At 40.3% G+C, this 19,208-nt stretch overlaps 1 protein-coding gene across 4 annotated transcripts in view; it reads right to left on the reverse strand.

Moving 5' to 3' along the window:
* Positions 1–19,208, reverse strand: part of cabin1 (calcineurin binding protein 1) — a 45,153-nt gene that overhangs the window by 7,728 nt on the left and 18,217 nt on the right. For all 4 annotated transcript variants that reach the window (XM_088077067.1, XM_088077066.1, XM_042487470.2 and 1 more), the window contains 5 exons: positions 17,900–18,013; positions 8,538–8,701; positions 8,346–8,442; positions 7,555–8,238; positions 3,599–3,673 (listed from right to left, as the gene is read on the reverse strand). In XM_088077067.1, coding sequence (XP_087933193.1) covers positions 3,599–3,673; positions 7,555–8,238; positions 8,346–8,442; positions 8,538–8,701; positions 17,900–18,013 — 1,134 coding nt within the window. The remainder of the gene's footprint in view (positions 1–3,598; positions 3,674–7,554; positions 8,239–8,345; positions 8,443–8,537; positions 8,702–17,899; positions 18,014–19,208) is intronic.

Genomic DNA, 19,208 nt, shown 5'->3' on the forward strand with positions numbered 1-19,208 from the left:
GCTGAGAACTCCAAGGTGCCTACTCACATTTCCCGCTTTATACAACCGCAAACAAATGCAAACCACGACACGAGCTGGTGGCACAATAATTATACATAAACAGCAGTTTGATGAGACTGCAGAGCGAGCTGGTACGCAGAGGCGCCCTGTCTTATCAGCATTAAGAGAAAACGAGAACACAAAGCACCACATGCGGGCTAATTATCATAATATCTGACGAGTCAACAATATCTGACAATTGTAACAGTATAACATTTACCTGGCACATAGCAGACTGGAAAGTGTCTGGTTTATAGTGTAATGCATTAATGACGAAAAAAACTGCTTATTGTTCTGAATCAACAAGATTATTATCTCCGAATTCTGACAAGAGTTTCCATAAGAAAAAAATGAATCTGCCTCATTATTGGGCCTCATGTATGAAGTATGAAGCAGCAGAGGAACATTTTTTTTCCTATTTTTGTTTGTATTCAAAGTTCGTTCTTATTTTGTTAGTACACATTGATTTCTGGGTTGATGTTGTTGTTTTTTTTTAATATTGTTCTTTTCTTAGGTAAGAGAAAAATTTTATGAGTGGTTGAAAACAGCTTGTTTTCAGAGTCTACCAACTGCTTCCCAATGCGAAGAAACATAAGTTATATATATTAGATAGATATTGAAAAGTGCATAAATATCGTAACATTTAGATTATTATATTTTAGAGTGATTATGATGATTGGATTATTACATTTCAAGGCTGAATATATATATATATATAAACATACATATATATATATATATATATATATATATATATATATATATATATATATATATATATATATATATATACATATACATATATACATATATACATATAATACTCAAGTATTGTACTTATCTACTGTACTTTTAATTTTTTTAATGTCATGCAACTTTCTACTCCACTGCACTTCAGAGGGAAATGTTGTGCTTTTATGTCAAGTATTTGGTAGCACAAACCATATGATAATTGCTGATGAAACTTTTAGTTGATTGCTTAGAAAATAATTGACATTACATTTTTTTCCTTCTCTCTTGACAATAATTAAAAGACAATGGGCCTCATGCAGCAATATTCTCTTAAATTTCTTATATTTTCTCGTAATTTTCTGGTAAGAGAAAATATAAGAGAAGTCAACTCCAGAATCACAAAACACTATTAACTACCCAAGTTTGCTCTTACACAGCTGTGCTCAATGATGAATCCCTCTTGATCATAAGTCTCCTATTAGCATCAGGAACACCCCCTAAACACTATATAATCACAGATTTTGTGGTGTGTGCAAAGACTCTGGCAGACGAATAAGACCGGAGAAATGACACTAAAAAAGGCAGAGGGACACAAAGTAACTGAAATTACGGTAGTTTGGATCAATGTACTAAGTACAGTAGTATTTCTGTAGTCCTTAAATGTAATAATCCAGTCATTATAATTACAATAAAACATTATCTAAATTTGATTAAACAATATTCATGCCTTTTTTAAAATATTCCTCAAATGTAAAACTATCTCTGGGCAACAATTTGTGGCCTGTGAAAACCAGATGCTTTTATCTTATCTCGGTTACGAGTGTCTCGACCACTCATAAAATGTTCTTTTAGTTAACAGAAAAGCAAAAATAAGAAAATAGTGGTAATTCCCCCCCAAAATAAATGTGTAACTAACAAAATAATAACAAATCGTGGAACGAGCAAAAAAAAAAGAGAGAAAATGTGTTCATTCATCGTTTTTTTTGCATGCGGCCCTGTGACTCAAAATTCAGAAAAACGAGACATTTTTTTTTCTGAGAAAAAAACTTTCCTTGGAATTCTGACATAATAATCTCGTCAATACAGAAAACAAATAGATTCATTGTACTTCCTTTGGTTATGAATTCACATATGGAATTTTAGTTACAAATTAAACAACACTATGGTCATGATAACATAAAATAAGAACTTAAATTACCTCAACAATTTCGGATTTTTTAATGAGTTTGAAGTTGGTATGCTGCTAATAGATCATTTTCTGTGAAGAACTTTTCCCTCAGTACCTTGTTACTTATGTCTGACACTTTTTAAAATGTTTTTGATTTTTAGGTGACTCTTTTATGGTAAAGTATAATTGCATGGAAGTTAGGGACAATTTGATTAGAAACAAAATGAGACAGTGTTTTGAGAACATTTGGTGCAAATATAAAGTGCATTAAGATATTAAGGAGATTTATCCATGTAAATAAACAAACACTGGAAACTTATTTCAACGGTGCCAACACTGCTGTTTCAGTAAAAAAAAAAAAAAAGATTCAAATTCCAACCAGGTTTTTACACATTTGAGAAGACGTGCCTCATCAGCATCATTATCTCTGAGTCGTGTGTTTCTGCATGGAAATTAGACAAATGACTATACGGACAAAACTGAAGAAAGAACACAAAAAGATTGATGCAGAAAATAAGATGATACGATCAGTGAACTAGGAAAGCAGAGATTTATTTTGCCTGCAGCTACTTCTCATGAGCCTGAGGTTCGGGGAACATCACCGTGACAACAGGATGTGGGCAGAGAGACCCTTTTTGACTGTGTGGGCAGGAGGAGGGATGTGAGGAAGGGGGAGTCACTGACACACGATGAGGCAGAGCAACTAATGATTCCATGAAGAATATGAGTCCTGAGGACAAAGCAGAGCTAATCGTTGCTTTAGCTGCACTAGCTGAACCAATTAGAATTACTACAATTAGACACACTTCTTCACTGTATTAAGATTCATGTGTCATCTGGCATGTGAGTCATATCACATTGCAAATAAGTTACATGCACACCGATGCCCGGCTGAAACAAGTTTAGCAACGACGTAGTGAGGCTGAAGGGACAACAGGGAGCATTCACACCACGCTTTGGGCTATATTTAGTACTGGCACGCTGAAGCAGGATAGAATTGGAGTTATCAGTTAGGCACATTTTACTACATGTGCCATTTTTTCCCAATGTTAAACAAAACATCAAAACATCTATCCTTATACTTGCTATTATAAACTAAACAGCAGACAGATTAAATTAGCATTTAATCTACTTGGATTGGAAGATAGGTTCAGTGAACAACATAAGGACAACTCAAAAAGGTATTCTTGGCTTGGCTGTTGAGGTATAAATTTGCTATGCTAGAGACCAGACTTTGATAAACCTTGAGTACATCACCTCAGTGCTATGAGGGTTACAATTTACCAGAAATGATCTGCTTAGTTAAACTTTTACTTGCCGTTATGATAATTTCGTGACTGGATATTTTCTTTTGCCATTCATTTAAAAGGCTATGTCAAATGGCATTCATCACGTCGCTAAAATACTGCTGCTGCATCATAAACTTTTTTTTGAGTAAAGCTTTAAATGATCAAAAGCTTCACTATGTGAAACCAATCCTATTATGAGGAGAAAAAACAAATACTGGGCATCAACTTGGATAAAATATGCATAGATAGAGTGTACATTTGACACTCTATAGGAATGCCAAATACAGTGAGAGCTACGATGCACAGGAAAGAGAAACTGCAGAGGCAGCAGAAAGACGGCAGATGAACATGCTGAGTTGAGGAGTTTTACCTGTCTTTGGGCAGAAGTGGCCAACTGTATCTGGCAGAACTTCACAGCTTGGTCCAGAGCTACGTCCTCATCAACCTGGGACACCAGAGTAGACACAACAAGGACATTAGGGCAGAGCAACAGATCTCCAAATGTTCCTGGTTAATGACAGTAATGGTTGCTAGGTCCCCATTGGCAGTTGGAAACCAATTTTTGGCTTCTCCACTTTATTAAGTCCAGTGTGTAGGATTTAGGGGCATCTATTGGCAGAAATGGAATATAATATTTATAACTATGTTTTCAATCTCTCTAAAATAAGAGTTGTTGTGTTTCCATTACCATAAAACGGTACATTTATTTTATCTACAAACAGAGCCAGTCCTCGCCAGGGAGTCCTCCCTGTTGTTTCTACAGTAGCCCAGAAAAGTCAAGAAAAAGTTCTATATGCTTGGACCCAAGAGAGAAGTTTCAGTTCTGCAACTTTCCCACTAAATCCTACAAACTGGGCCTTTTACATATAATAAATAGGGGCAACAAACACCAAAATGTGCACTCCATAATAGATCAAATTTAAATATTTGTATTTTTTAATATTACTGTAACAGTCAAAACCTGCACATGAAAACACTGCATGTGGGTTAGTGCATTTACTCGCATGCGCACAGACATCTGTTTTAGAGACAATTGTAGAACAAAATTTTAAAAAGGACATAATGGATAAACAAGCAACCAGTATAGTATCAAATAAACCTCAAACTACAAACAATTGCGTTCGGTTAGTGCAAATAAAGGTTTTTAATATTCTTTTGTCACATTTTCATTATTAAAGGTATACTACGCTGGATTGTCGGTTACTGTTTGTAAAAACACTCACTAGCAAAAGTGAAAGTATAAACCAACGCCAGATTCCCTCTTGTATGGCGTTTCGCCTCGCTATCATAGGGAGGGTTTTTTTTGGTGCTGTGTCTCTTGAATGCATGCTGCTTACGGTCATCTTTATCCTGTAATAAAGTCTAGACCTCACCTGAGCGCTGTGGAGGCCAATAAATGTCTGGAGCACAGAAAATAAAAAAATCCAGGCAGAGGGCAGAGTCTCTGCAAAAAAAATACACTGCCAAGGAAATAATACAGGAACTAAGGAAATTCCTGCATGATATACCTTTAAAGTGACACAAGTGCATAGTGTTTGACACCTGGCAACCACTTTTAAAAGTTGGTTTGAGTGAGTTGTCTGGTTATACTGTATTCTAGTCAAAAATCTTTTCATGCACCTTTTCTATGAAACCTCCTCTGGCAACACTGAACCTGTGAGTGTACTACTACGAAATCACTATATATTTCTGAGGTGACCTGTCCTGTGTACACACCGTGTTAATTACTGACTTTGTCTCCACACTAAAACCAAACAAATTCTTCTGACTCCATATTAGAGCCAGTAGGATGTCTCTCCTGCCTCTGATCACAGCACCAGTAAAGAAAGGCTCACATTACGGCCCAGTACAGAGTGTTGTGTGGGAGTTGGTGAGCTTAGCTAGAGCCCGACATTGTACACTTAGCAGTAATCTTGTTCGCACAGCTGTTCTGTTCTCTCCAACAGTCTGTTGTATGCAGCAGTTCAGGGACCCCCAGAGGGAGGGATTTTACAGTAGTCTCATTCTAGTTTTCCAATGATGCCAATTGTTAAATGGACTGAGTCAAGCTTCAGTGCATCTCAGAAGAAAGCCCTGTGCTTTCAATTCATGTGTATCTCACTGCAAATCTTCCTTGTCAGACCACAGACAGTTGTTAGCGATGACTTAAATATCGCACAATGATAACTATTAGAACAAGGCAGATTTCAACAAGACATCTCTAGCACATCAATAAAACCGTTCACTTTATATGACCGGCATACTGTATTGTGATACCAGGAACACACAATTTAGTGGCTTGTAAGCTGAGAGAAAGAAAAATATCTGACTGAAATATGCAGAGGTAAAAACAGAAACAAAAGTGAAATAGATGCAAAGTACGGCTCTAAACTCTAACCACATGCAGCTGTGCAATGCAACAAACCACAAAACCATAAAGCCTCTGCAGTTTGTGCAAGTAGGTGCACAAACAGAAGATGCTTCTGGAAAACGTCCAGGCATATTAATTGCGCAACTCCTTTGGTGACAGGAAACATGTCATGGCAGGTTCTGGCTACTCTCTCCTATGGGTGTGTCTGAGAAAATATTCTCTTTGCCATCTCTGAAGGAGCACAGGAAAAAAAATCTTAGCTGTAACCCAAGCACCTAAAAAAAACAAAACAACAAAAGCTGCTGAAGCTGGCCCATCTCCTCCGATTTTCTTCTTTCTGCTCTTCAGCTGTCCTTTCGCCTACAACCCTCCCACTCCAGCTCCAGCTCTCTGGCATTACACAGCTAATGACATGGCAACTTCTGTAGGGCCAGCATTGATCTTCAGCTCAATATGGCTATATAAGCTGATGTGGGTTGTTCTGCAACTACACCATCAGTGCCATACAAAGCACTGGAGCTGGACTGACTTTCAACAACCGAGAAACATTGGCTCTAGCGAGATACAAAGAAACTTCTCACTTCTATGACACTTCCTACGCAAGAGAAGGTTAACATAATGATTTATGAATTTCAAATAAAAAGCACAGTTATACAGATTGTGGGGCCGTAATGGTTCGTGTATTAGTGCCAAATCGTCATGGTATGAGTGTCACAGTTAAGTGCACACAGCCTCGTGCAGAACACACAGTACGTAGACTGATGCATGTAATGTGGAACCGAAGTTCACAAACAAGAGTTCTACCCGGAAAACTTTTAGCCGTAAGCCGCTGGCAGCATATTATCATGTTGGGAAAACAAGTGTCAGTCATTTTGTATTTTCAGTTTCATAGCATAAGAGCGGCTTTCCTGTTTCATAGCCCGTCTGCCTCTGTTCAGTGTTTGTACAGGGTAATGCAGAAGTGTTTGAAATGTTCCCTATAACCACGATGAAAACAATTTACCAAAGTTGCCAGTGGGCAAAATGCTCTTAGTCCCAAACATGACGAATGTGTCTATCTTGGACACTTGCTGTAGAGTCTGTTCAAAATAAATGAAAACAAACAGATCCTTATACATTTGGGCGTTTTTTAACCCGCTGAAGTGAACTCACACTAAGCAGTGACTTCTAAACCTGGGTACGAACCGAACCGTGACTCCTGTGTACCATTACACTGCAAAACAGCCCCTTCACTGCTTCTCCTAAGAGCTATGGGCAGTCAGAAGGTACTATAAATTTTAACGGTGCATATATTAACTTAAGTAAAAAAGTCCTTAAATTTTTCATACAATACAAACAGACCGTTGTCTATGTGATGCCACTTTGCCACCACACATCTTTCCTTGTTGGCAACAGTTCTACAGCCATTACATGTAAGTCTTTGGTTATTCAATAGTACTTTGTACTGGAGCAAAAACTGGCTGATATAGACACTAGAAAATTAATTCAACATGTTCAAAATGTAACCTGAGGCCAATCACTGCAAATTATAAACTGTGGGAATGCAATGATGAGATGCACCCACTTGATAAGCTAAGTTAGGGGCAAAAAAATCAACAATGACTAAACCACAGCATCTCCCCACCTATTTGTGATGTTGTGTAAAATGAAAAGAAAGAAAAAAAAAAAATATCAGCAGAACACCTAAGTCACAAAGGTTGAATTTAGGTTAGTGAAAGTAAAAATAAAACCACATTTCATGAGCAGAATTTGTTACAGTGTTTGAAAACTGTTACAGGGAAAGTCCCTATTCTACAGCGGGGGTTGTGTTACTAATTCAGTTAGAAAAGGGGTTTCCCAAGACCAGTTAATTTTAGGAGGGATCGTCTCAAGCATGCATGACATTGCAAATCAAGAAAAATGACAGCAGACAACAGACAATAATGTTAGTGTGTGTGCACAGCAGAGGAATCAGTGTACATGTTGGAGAGTTTTACCTGTTTTATGAGCATATAAGTCTCTGACATGATCTTCTCAATTCGTCCCAGATCGTAGGTCATGACTTTCTGGCCTTGCTGCCAAACCCTGTAGGCATCAAGCAGTAAGGTTTTTCCGGACTCCACATCCTCAAGAAGCTTCCTTTTCCTGTTTGGCCTACGTGGTAACCCCTGATCAGTCCCACTGGCTGCCACGGTGACCTTGGGTGCCGAGGCTTGGAGTTGCTGCTGCCTGGAACTGATACTCAGCTCCTCTAGAGACAGCTCTGGTGTCCGGCTGCTGTCAGCCACTTTCTGCTGGGGCTCCACAGCACTCAGGGAGGTCTCAGCCTCCGTCTGGTTGCCCTGAGAATCTATGGTAATAGAGGGCCTCCTCCAGTGGCCAGTGTCCAACTCCATGGGCTCCTCTGGTCCCACTTTGTGCCCCTCACTTCCAGCAGTTTCCACTTTTCCAGGGTAGACCTCCTGAACTTTACTCCCTTTATCTATGGATGGCGGTGGTGTGGTGAGTTGTGCCTGAGAGGCTTCCCGGGGCCCTGTCTCAACGGCGCAGGCTCCTTCTGTGAGCCCAGGCTTCTTAGGCAGTGCATGTTTGCTGTCCTCTGAACTGGGCCTGTTTGATGCGTCCGTTGTGGTCATCTCCCCCATGGAGGGCGCAGGCGCTTTGTGAAGCTGCTCAGACACCTGAAAAAGAACAGAGCCTGTCAAAACACAAAGTGGGTGCATGCCAGACGTCTGAAACACTGAGCGGCTCTTGGTGTATGTGTGTACAGTGATTTGTGCTTCCTTACCCCTGTGAGACTGTTCAGATTGTCCTCCAGGACTTTTACAGTTAGGAAAAATGCTCTCTTGGCCAAAACCTGGCGGTCAACATCCCGTAAATACTTCCTTCATGGAGGAGAAAGAAGCAAGAGGAGAGATGTCATGGAACAAATACATAATACATAACAGAAAGAGCGGTATCACAAGAAGAGTGTCCTTACTTTCCCTGGTCAGGGGTTCTCTGCAGCATGAAAGAGACTTTAACCAGAGTATCGTGATCCTTAAGCTGAGACAGCACCTCTAGCAAGAGGACAATGGATCGGTTCATATGAGATGCAAAACTTCCCGGGCGATCAATCTCATCTACTGGAATGCGCCAGATGCCCTGAAGGAGGTGAGGAGAAGGAAAAAAGAGGCAGAAACTGGAGTTAAGTTTGACAGTGCTACAAACATTAGACAGAAATGTTATGTTTTCCACAAACTGCTGGTGAAACGTTGCCCAGACACACTTGTTGGTGTGGCCCTGGCTTACAAAGTATTTTTCAAATTGGCAAGGAGGCCGAATGGTGTCTGGGAGGAGGTTCCGACATGTAACTGGTCTCACATTAAACTGGATGACAAGCCAACAGGCTAATTTGTGAAAATCTGAAAGTTCTGTTTTTATAACTGCTCTCTGCTGCTGCTCAAGGTTTTCAAAGGCCTGTGGAGTGTATGACACACACAAATAATCAACAGGGAGACATGGAAAAACTGAAAGGAAAGAAAGTGGAGGAAAAAGCAAGAGGAATTAATGGGCGTTAAAAACATGGCATTCAAACAAGAGAGCTCTAATGAGGGGATGGCAGGCTGCAGGAGAGATCTTGCGGACTGGCTGGCCATGTGGGAGGTGGGGAAGAAGGGGTGTGGGGGGGGCTTTCTCTCTGGGCACACATGATAGGCAGCCTCATTAGTGCTCAGCTCTGTCCAAGCAATGCAATGGACCAGCAGACTGGCTGCCAACAAGCAGTCCTCCTTTGCAGAAAGCGTGATGAGGTGGATTTTTTGATGGTCGTGTCCACCTTGTCTGTGAGCACATGTCCTCTCAGCAGGTGAAGCGAGGCAAGGTTCTGCACTCTGAAGCCACTGATGCGAGTGCAGATGGTGGCCTAGGCTGTGTACAGTAACATAGCACATGGCGCAGAGTGCAGCTTCTGGCCTCAGAAAATGTGTGTGAGACAAAACAAAGATGACCATTTCAGGGTGGAACAAAACAAATGAGATGGCTCCATCAGCTGCTGAAGGCACCGGGGAGCGTGACGCTCCTCCTCACAGATTGTCAGATGACATTTTCAAAGCCACCGGAGAGGAACAAAGCTGGAGAGGCAAAATGAACCTATCAAAACAAACACATTCCTGAGGATAGACTTATAGCCTGCTTACTAAGAAACTGTTAAATCTGGCAGTCTAAAACATAATGTAGAAATTCATCCCAGAGAACCCAGGCCTAAAGCTGTTAAAACTTCTGATCACAGGCATCTCTTCCTACAGCTTGAGGGGTATTAGATTAAAGACTTTGAGACTTTTTAAATGCTACTTGGTATGAAATTTAAGACCAGTTTTATAATAACCAAAATAGAAGAAAAAGAAAACTTGAATGAACATCAATTATTTAGATGCAGTGTTGCCCTGATATTTATTGTAGCATAAAACATGACTTCTTTGGTGACGTTAATGTGAGAAGAATTTGGTAAATTTCATATATTTTAAAATGAATTGATAAATAAAAGACTGTACCAATTATTTTGAGATTTGTCAATGCAACATCTGAAAAGAGCACGAAATCATTTATCCAACATCTTAGCATTTTAAGATTTTTTTGATGACTGATTAACACATTTTAATACCAACTGAGGCCTTATTTTTAGATTATTAAATTAAATGCTTTTGAAGACTTTTTAAGGACTCGCAGGAACCCTGTGTTAAAGGAGTTCCACACAGGATTTTCCTAATAATTTAAGAAAACCTACATATACTGTAGACTCACACTATTATCAATTATCACTTATGGCCCATTAAAAGTGTGTGGTTGTGTATTTATCCAGGGTTTCTCACACATTCATTTATTTGTGGTGGCTTGCCACGATTAAAACATCTAATGCCACATACTGATTTTATATTTTCGGAGCTCAAATATTAGGAGCACTGTTGGAATATATATATACAGTTCAGTTATTCATTTCACCTCTCGAAGCGCAGAACATACTCTGAGCACAGACGGAGCAGCAGAACACCAGGCACGGTGAAAGTGAAATGTAACCGTTAATTGTGCTGGGTCTAAATGGCGCTTTCACTCTTTCTGCAGCAGCTACTCCTCTCATCAATCAATCTGATCTGATCAACTCTGACTGGATCAACACATCAATCATCCACCCTGCATCTCAAACTTCACAAACTGTTGCTGAGGAAAAAAAACTCACGAAGAGCTCCACCTGCGTTGTGTTCACAGACCCGCAAACACATGCAAATTTAGAGAGGGTGATGATAACAAAAAAGGGACTTACAAACAAAAGAGAAGTTTGCTGACAGCACCAAAAAATCCAAACCAAACAAAAAAAACCCTGCAAATATATAGCAAATATATAAATCTCTGATGTTACACGGGCCAATTCAAACTGGTGAAATGGTCCCAAATCAGATCTAGTGGTCAGTCACCAAAAACCCCTGAAGAACAAGCGTATGGCTCTGACGCCTGTGTGAAAACGAGAAGATTTATTATCATATGATGCAATCTGGAAGGGCTTGGGAAGGTTTTAACCTTTCATTACACAGATTAGCAAATGCCTCCAACAGGAATGGGACAAGTATGATGGGGGTGGGAGGGCTGCACACTAAGAAAAACATCTCTAATGGAGGAGAGTTGTTCTTCATCAGAGACCCATCCAACCACCGCAAATCTGTTTAGGGAAAGCAGAGCCATGGCTTTACGCAGATTATGCTGTAGCACAACAGCTAAAGCAGATTTGTAAGACTTTAACTGCAATGATTTTAAGCATCTTTTTCCCCCCTTTTTTGTGAGAGAAAAATATGACCAATGCTTGATATCTAGAGCGACAGCTTTGGCAGATGTGGCCAATACATCACGCACAAATCAGACAGAGATTAAGACACGCAGCAAACAAGGGATAGACAGGAGATAAATACGTGACAAGAGAATCCTTTGGTAAAAATGGAATCTGATTTTTTAGGTTCGCAAGGGTTTCTTTGGTTGTGGAGGGTGAGTTGAACCTTTAGACAGTGGACACATCAAATCATAAAGTAATTCTAATAGTCACTTATTCATGTTAGAAACAGCAACATAAAGGAGTACTGTAAAAAAAAGGACAAAAAAAGAGAAGGGAAGAAGAGAAGAGAAGGGACTGATAGTCCCTCTAACTTCCTTGAGCAAAAGGCCCAAGCCAAAACAAAATGCTATCTGTCTGCAAAACAACATTTGCAGGAAAATCCTCAACCTTTCTTCTTAACTTTATCTACTCATGCCTCAAAAGGGGCAGAGGCCCAACTTATGACTCAATGTATAACTCACTAACTACAGGAAAGTTGCACAAACTGAGTGTTCGCATATCATGTAGCAACCACCAGTGACTAAAGCAACTTAATATAACAACAATATCACTATTTCAGCATCCAACTACAACTTTAGATTGTAAGATTAAAAAAAAAAGAATAGCTGGTCACCTGTTAATGTTACCAGCTTTTGGCAGGTGGTGGTGTGATTCTGCATTGTGCAACATTCTTCACCACGCTGTTGTATCTTACACGCAGACACCTGAACAACTGAACCACTCAGGAGGACTAACTTAGAGGCGTTTCTGTTCCATTCAACAAGAGTATCACTGATCTAAAAAGACCACACTCTAACTACAACACAAACTCTCAGAAAATGACACTGGAACTCTGCTCACACTAAAAATAAACACAAACTTGCGCTCGATTGTATAAAAGTCAGACGGAAAGAGTGAAAGCGACTCACCATCACCAAAGAAAGCTACTCCACGGCGCTTGTGTTAGTATTCTTTTGGACAGTTTCCTGCTGGCGGTAGCAGCACCAGCAGCGCTGGCAGCGCCTCCACCCTGAAAGAGGCTCGCGCTCAGAGAGCAAGGGGTGGGCTGCATTTGGGTGCTAGGGCAGCGAGAGCTGCAGGAGAGAAGAGGAGGGAAGCACAGCTGCACAGAGCAGAACAGGAACAGAAGAGGAGGAGAATGGCAGCTGCCTTGGCAAGAGGGGAAACAGCGCTGGAGTCAGGGCCTATGAGCTCAGTGTGCCACTGACAGACAAGCTGACTCGTTCCTCTCCTGCTTTCAAACCCTGCCATCTCAAAACAAAAACACCCACGCACTCTATCTCCGCTCTCCCCTGACCCCAGCCTGCTGGAGTTCTCTCCCCCTCCTCCTTTCCTTTCTCTCACACTATACACAGTGTACAGCCAATCCTCGTAGAGCTTTGCCAGCCAATCAGAGGAAAGTGGAGAAACTCCCGCCCATTCGTGCACACCCACACAAAACACACACACACACACAAACAGAGGAGTGAGAGAGTAATGAGGAAACAGAACGAGTGCAACAGGGAGAGGAGATGAGTAGAGCAAATAAGAGCCAGGGGGAGGGGTAGAGCGTGATCACCCTAAAGACGGAGCAACAGGACAAGAACAAGAGAGCATAAACTGGCTAAAAAATGAAGTCAGTGCTACCACATCAGCGTAGAAGGTGGCATCAAGGGGATGGCACACCAATTGAGAAAGAGAACCACAGAACTTCATACAGGTTTGTATGCGTAAAGCCTCCATTAGCCACAGGAGCACAGGCAGAAGAACAGAGCTGTCTGAACAGATAAGATTGTGTTGTGAACACACAGTATTTCCTCAACCAGCAGCCTACTGACAACAGCCCTCACCTTCTTCCTCTCCTCTCTTTCAACTCTGGTCGTGTCTCTCCAGCTGGCCACCATAAACATACTGAGCAAACACACCTTGTTTTTCACGCTTCCTGTTGTGTGAGTGATGGAAAAACACTGCAGAAAAATGTCAAGCTCAGGTGAACACAGAGCAGAAGAAGGCAGTGTAAAAGACACAGCCAGCCAGATTCAACCCTCCAACATGCAAATCAGAATGCCAACTTGTGCAAAATGTATTCATTGGGTCATTACTCCTCCCTTTAGAAAAACTAAGGTTTTCCTGAGTGAAGCTCCACCTATAGCACACCACACAGCTGAACACACAAATGTTTGAGTCACACATCAAACTGAGGCAAGAAATGCAAGTGTTCCCCAGAAGACTATGCTGACCTAATATAATGAGACACAGAGGCCTACCTATAAGCAAAGTTACATTCAAGCAGTCAAATCAAACACGAATGCTTGTTCTGAAAAGACGGTATCAGTTCAAAGTATGTTCTCGAAAAAAAGTTACAAGACCAGGATGGATTTGTGTTTTTCTGAAATGTAGCAAAATGGGCACCCATTTCCTCTGGAGCTTCGTAGAGAGCGAACGCGTGAGTGGGCGGAAGAATATGTAAGCAAGCGTACGTGTGTGTGGTGTGTCTGGCTGGGACACACACACACACACACACACACGCACACACAGACACACACACACACGCGCACACACGCACGCATGCACGCACGAACACACACACACGCACGCACGCAGGGACTCCTCACGATCACTGTGGAGCAGTACTGAGCAGCCAGAGGGCCTGGCAGCATTATGACCAATAGCATTTGATTCATCCTTGCTATTCTGTTACAAGGGCTGCAAACAGTTATATTACAATATTTCATTACAAGGGTTTACCCACAATAATGACTTGTCACAGCACAAGAGGACTCTGCTAAAGTCTGTAAAGGTCTGTAACATTAAAATATTTGTGTAATTAGGGCTGTGCAATAGATCAATAGTATATCAATATTGTTATATGATATGGATACGATATTGTAATATCGTGAGTGTCGTCTTTTCTTGGTTTGAAATAGGGGTCTACAGATTATCAGCCGGGGCCGATTATCAGAGACGATTTTTGACATTTTGCCAATTATCTGTCGTGGCGTTTTGTTTTAATGATTGCCCATTAAAATTATTTAATGAAAAAGTGTGCACATTAAACTCAACCAGCACCAGAAAAGGCAGTCTGCATTACATGCAAAAAAAGCACCAGCCTGGGAGGAACTTTCACGTTGTAAAACCTCAGGGAGCTATTTTTATTTATTTAATTTTTTGTCTAAATTTTCAAGATAAAAAAAAAAAGAGTATCAGGATATTTCTTGACCAAATAATTCAATATCAATATTATGAATATACCGTAGGGTTGTCAGTTAGTGCTTTCATAAAATAATTACGCAATGAGATTTTTTGATAAATAAGCACCAGTAATGTGGATATAAGCACAAAGTGGGAAGGTAAATAATAGAACAACCACAACAGTCCAGTAAGTTCAGAAAAATACATTATGTTATGTTGTAGGATATCTATTCTCATATCAAAATATCAGTATAATATTAATTTACTGGCCATTATACTGATTTACTGATCTACAACCCAGCCCTACATGACCCAGCCCCCGTCTGTGACTCAGTGACTTCTTTCTGTAAAAACTACACAGCTATTATTAGTTTATCATTGGTTTAAAAGAGAGCTGGACCTCATGGAGAGCACTCATGCTGACAACCACACCAATAAATTATGCAACACAACCTCATTGGATCATTTCTAAACAGCAATATATAGGTTACTTTATGCAGGCCCCAGCTAATGTAGCCCGGCCAAAGCAAGAAGGAAAAGTAGGGCATCATGACCTACATTAGGGCACTCAGTATTCACCAACAGGCTCAGTGAGGTGCGTGCTCAGCTCTGAGTCAAGTCTCCTTGACATCAAGGTGCCATATGTTTGATATGTGATCTTTTGTGGCTGCTCGCATGCTGGTTATTCTGTCGCTGGAGAGATGACTTAAACACGTACAATATATCTATCAAACACTGGCGCTGAGTGATTAGTCAGGCTCAAACGCAGCTGTCAGCTGACATTGACTGGCCTAAAGTATACAAGTTGGAAAGGCGGGCGTGAAGGGTTATGATTTAAAACCCATGTTCACCTGGAAAAAAATTATGTGCCAAACAATGCCTGTCTCTCCATCTATGACTGGAAAAAAAAAGCCAACTAATCCACTGTTGCTCTAAATAAAAGGTGAAAATTCAGGCTATATAATGCATTTTAGCAACTTTTTTTCATGTCTGGAACTCATGCACTCTGTGAAAACAGACGTGTTTGATTAATATTTAAAAGGGTTTGCATTGTCCTGTGGTAGAGAGAGAGTGTGCGAGAGAGAAAGGGCTCAGTTTGAAGGGAACAGTAAAGCTCCAACAGTTGGTATGCCAGGGTGGCAGGTTTGCCTCCAGAAGGGGCTCTGTGAGAACCCAGTGGGAGCCAGAGTGCTGCAGAGCTCTCCTCCAGCTCAGACCTGGCCCACATCGCTTTTACAGTCTGTTACCAAAAACCTTCTGCAGTCAGCATTTGACTCTACAGCCTGCAAAATCTCTGTCCAAAATATGCCCCGACAACTGACTTATGTGACGCTGACATGATGCAACATTCTGACAGTATTATCTGCTCTGTGACAGAAGTGAGAGTATTTAGGCTTTGACAGACCAGACAAGGAACGGATCAAAAAGTAAGCCAATTTCTGCATACATTGAAGAAGCAAAATATCTCCTTCAAGAGCAAAGAGTTAAATAAACCGACACGCACAACACATGACAGATTCAGACAGTAATCTCCTCCACTGGAACCCAGCAGAGGCCTTGTAATTCAGAGAGGCCGATAATTCAACAATCTCCCATTGTGTAACTCCATTTATAGCAGCGCATGTATCTACTGATACATATTTAGGGCTGATTTTTGTGCATCCATTTGAATTATGGGAATAATGAGTGTGAAAAGGGTAAACCTAACTGTAGTACGCCAATCATTCGCTCACAGCCAACGCACAGACAGCTCATTAGTCACAACCATGAGGGAACACTTCAGTGCTTCACAGGTTCTTCCTCTGGGAGTCTTCATTAGCTGCTGCTGTGAAGTTATGTAATATGGTACAGCTAAACTTAAGAGTTAGAAGACGACACATACATGAGTGTTTTATCAACTTTATATACTGGTCTGTTAAATGCCTTCCATATATATACTTGCATTATTTTACCTTTTTAATAAATATTTTATTCAGTTGTTGCTCTTATTTGCTGCTGTAACGAAAACAATTTCCCTCACGGGATTAATAAAGTATTTCTATTCTATTCTATACACTGTAATGTAGTACAGTGCATGTGTTTCTATATTTTCACATACTTAAGACATTATGCATATTTATATTCCTAATATTTTACATACGAGTGTTGAATATTGTAGCGTAACGAACATTTCTATTCTTATGACTTTTGTTTTATGTTGACATTAGGGCTGCAGCGGTGTACTGGTTTTAAGGTATACTATCATATGAAAGGTGCCGATTATCATACTGTGTGTGTTAGCTTATCTACGATTTTGAGAGGAAAAAAAAAATAAATGCAACTAGACTGACAATCTCACCTTTATTTTAGTTATTTTCAAACATGAGACTTTTTACTTATACTTCCATTAAAAACATGCTTCAAGTCATAATTATAGTGATAAAACATTTGTTTAACCAAAACTAACCCTTCTGATTTCATTTATTTAAGGGTCGTTCTGACTGATAGAAATTCTGTTACATTGTAATACTGTGAAACCTTGACATTTTCTGTGACGGTTATTGTACCGAGAAAATCTCATACCGTTGCAACCCTAATTTACATACATCTTATTGTCATACTGCATTTCTACTTTCTCATCAGAGCGAATCATAATTTCCCCAGGGGATTAACAAAGTATTTCTGATTCTGATTTCATAGTCAGGCACAGAAATGTATGAACAATGCTTGTCTGTGTGTTGGAAACAGGTGTTTTGTTTGCAGTGGAAAAGAAAATTGAATTCCAAACTTTCCACTACATGTGAAATGATTTTCCGTCTATTCGCTGACACTCAGCCAGAGGTGATAAACAACTGAAGACTGAGAATCAGTGACTTCAGTGTCAACTCATTTATCGAGCAACCTTGGCTAAGCTCAGACTTCTGGAATAAGGCTTTATTTGCCAATCACCTGAAAGGTACCGTGCTGTTATTCCAAATTGGAGCTTTGTTGAAAATAATGCATTCATTTGTTCGATTTCAAGTAGGAATTTCCACTTCATTAGGCAATTTCAACACCAAGCCAATTCTTTTACACAATACAGGTTTTGAAAGTTTCAGAAACATCAACAACTTTGTTTATGCCTGAAGTCAATCAAGTGGAATGTTTTCAGTTCCTTCTGCCATTTGTAAAAAATGTTAATGTGATATTAGTTCCTGTGGTATCAAAATGGGTGCCAAAAATTCAGTGATGACAGGTGTCTTCAACATGTATAAAGCAATGTGTGATTACATAATGATGAGGAGAGGAGGAGGGGAGCATGCAGGCATGGTGAACGTGGTGAACTGACTTACATTAAACAGGTTTGTCTTGTTTCTTTCACAGAAAAGTCCTTGTGCTGGCATGTGCTTCAGCTGTTGCCATGGGACACTGCTTCCTAGCAACACATCTCGGGCCCACTGTAGGTTCTGTGGTGGGAAATAAATAAATAAATAAATAAATAAATAAATGGGGGGGGGAACACATAAATTTGGATGTACACTTTTTTTAATATACACAACAGCATTCTTAAAGAGAAAACAACAGGGATACCCCTCATCAGAATAGATTCACCGAAGTGATAAACAGACAGATTTATCTTTCCATGCAGTACTATTTTCAAAAAAAAAAAAAAGATGAGAAAATGATGCTCATTTACAATGAGGAAAATGAAGACCTCTTTTCACAGCATGATGACTCACAAATCAGTGTCTACACCAGTGCCCTGTTCGAAAGAGATAGCAAGCTAACGCCACTTCATGTTATCTTTCACAAACCCGGTGGGCTATAGCATAAAATAACAGGCTCCCTCTCCTTCCATCCTTGGAGTGAGGATAAAGCCACCAGTCAATTTGAGGGGAGCCGTTCTGCTGAGGACAAAAGGGGCACAGAGGCTTTTAACACTGGCTGTGTCGGGTTGTGAGAGCAGCTAAGCAACCTGTGTCAACAGCATCACGTCAACTGGCTGTGTCATCAAGTCACTGCCAGGAAGCATTTATGCTTTCATCCAAGCTGCTGATAACTCCGCTTAAAGACATATGTTTGGTCTCAGTGTGAAACAGGGGTTTGGGGTCCTACACAAGAAAATTTTGAGTGTAAAGCAGTTACTTTCCTGCATTCTGGTGAATTTTTCTGCAGTATTTCGTGCCTTTTCTGCATAAAATTATGGTGGAAATGTGTGCTTTTATCAAAATAGAAGTCCTATGCTACTTTCATGCTTATACTGGGTGAGACAAATGCCCACAATGATTGAGGGGGGCGTGTCCCCTGTGTCCACCCTGAAATCTACACCTCTGACTCCACCGCTGGCAAAAACTGAGGGAAACCTTATCTATAAGCCCTATATAAGCCTCTTTCAACCATTATTCTACACTTAATTGAGCCTTAAGGAAATGATCATTATTGAACTTATTAATTTGAATGCTTGTGGCTGTTAATAATAAAATAAAGAATTTTTTTTTAACATTTCCTTAGTCTTGAAGTAAATCAGGAAGACAATACCAGTGGGAGCCATAAAACCCATGATGCTGCGCATACAGCACTCTGAGGTCAAATGAACGAATTACAAAGCATAAAATATAAAAGAGCTTGGACCTTTCCACTCCCATTTCACTCTTATTGAGC

The sequence above is a fragment of the Plectropomus leopardus genome, chromosome 4 (assembly GCF_026936395.1).
Source record: "Plectropomus leopardus strain MGB_pleo_1.0 chromosome 4, ASM2693639v1, whole genome shotgun sequence".
NCBI lineage: Eukaryota > Metazoa > Chordata > Actinopteri > Perciformes > Serranidae > Plectropomus > Plectropomus leopardus.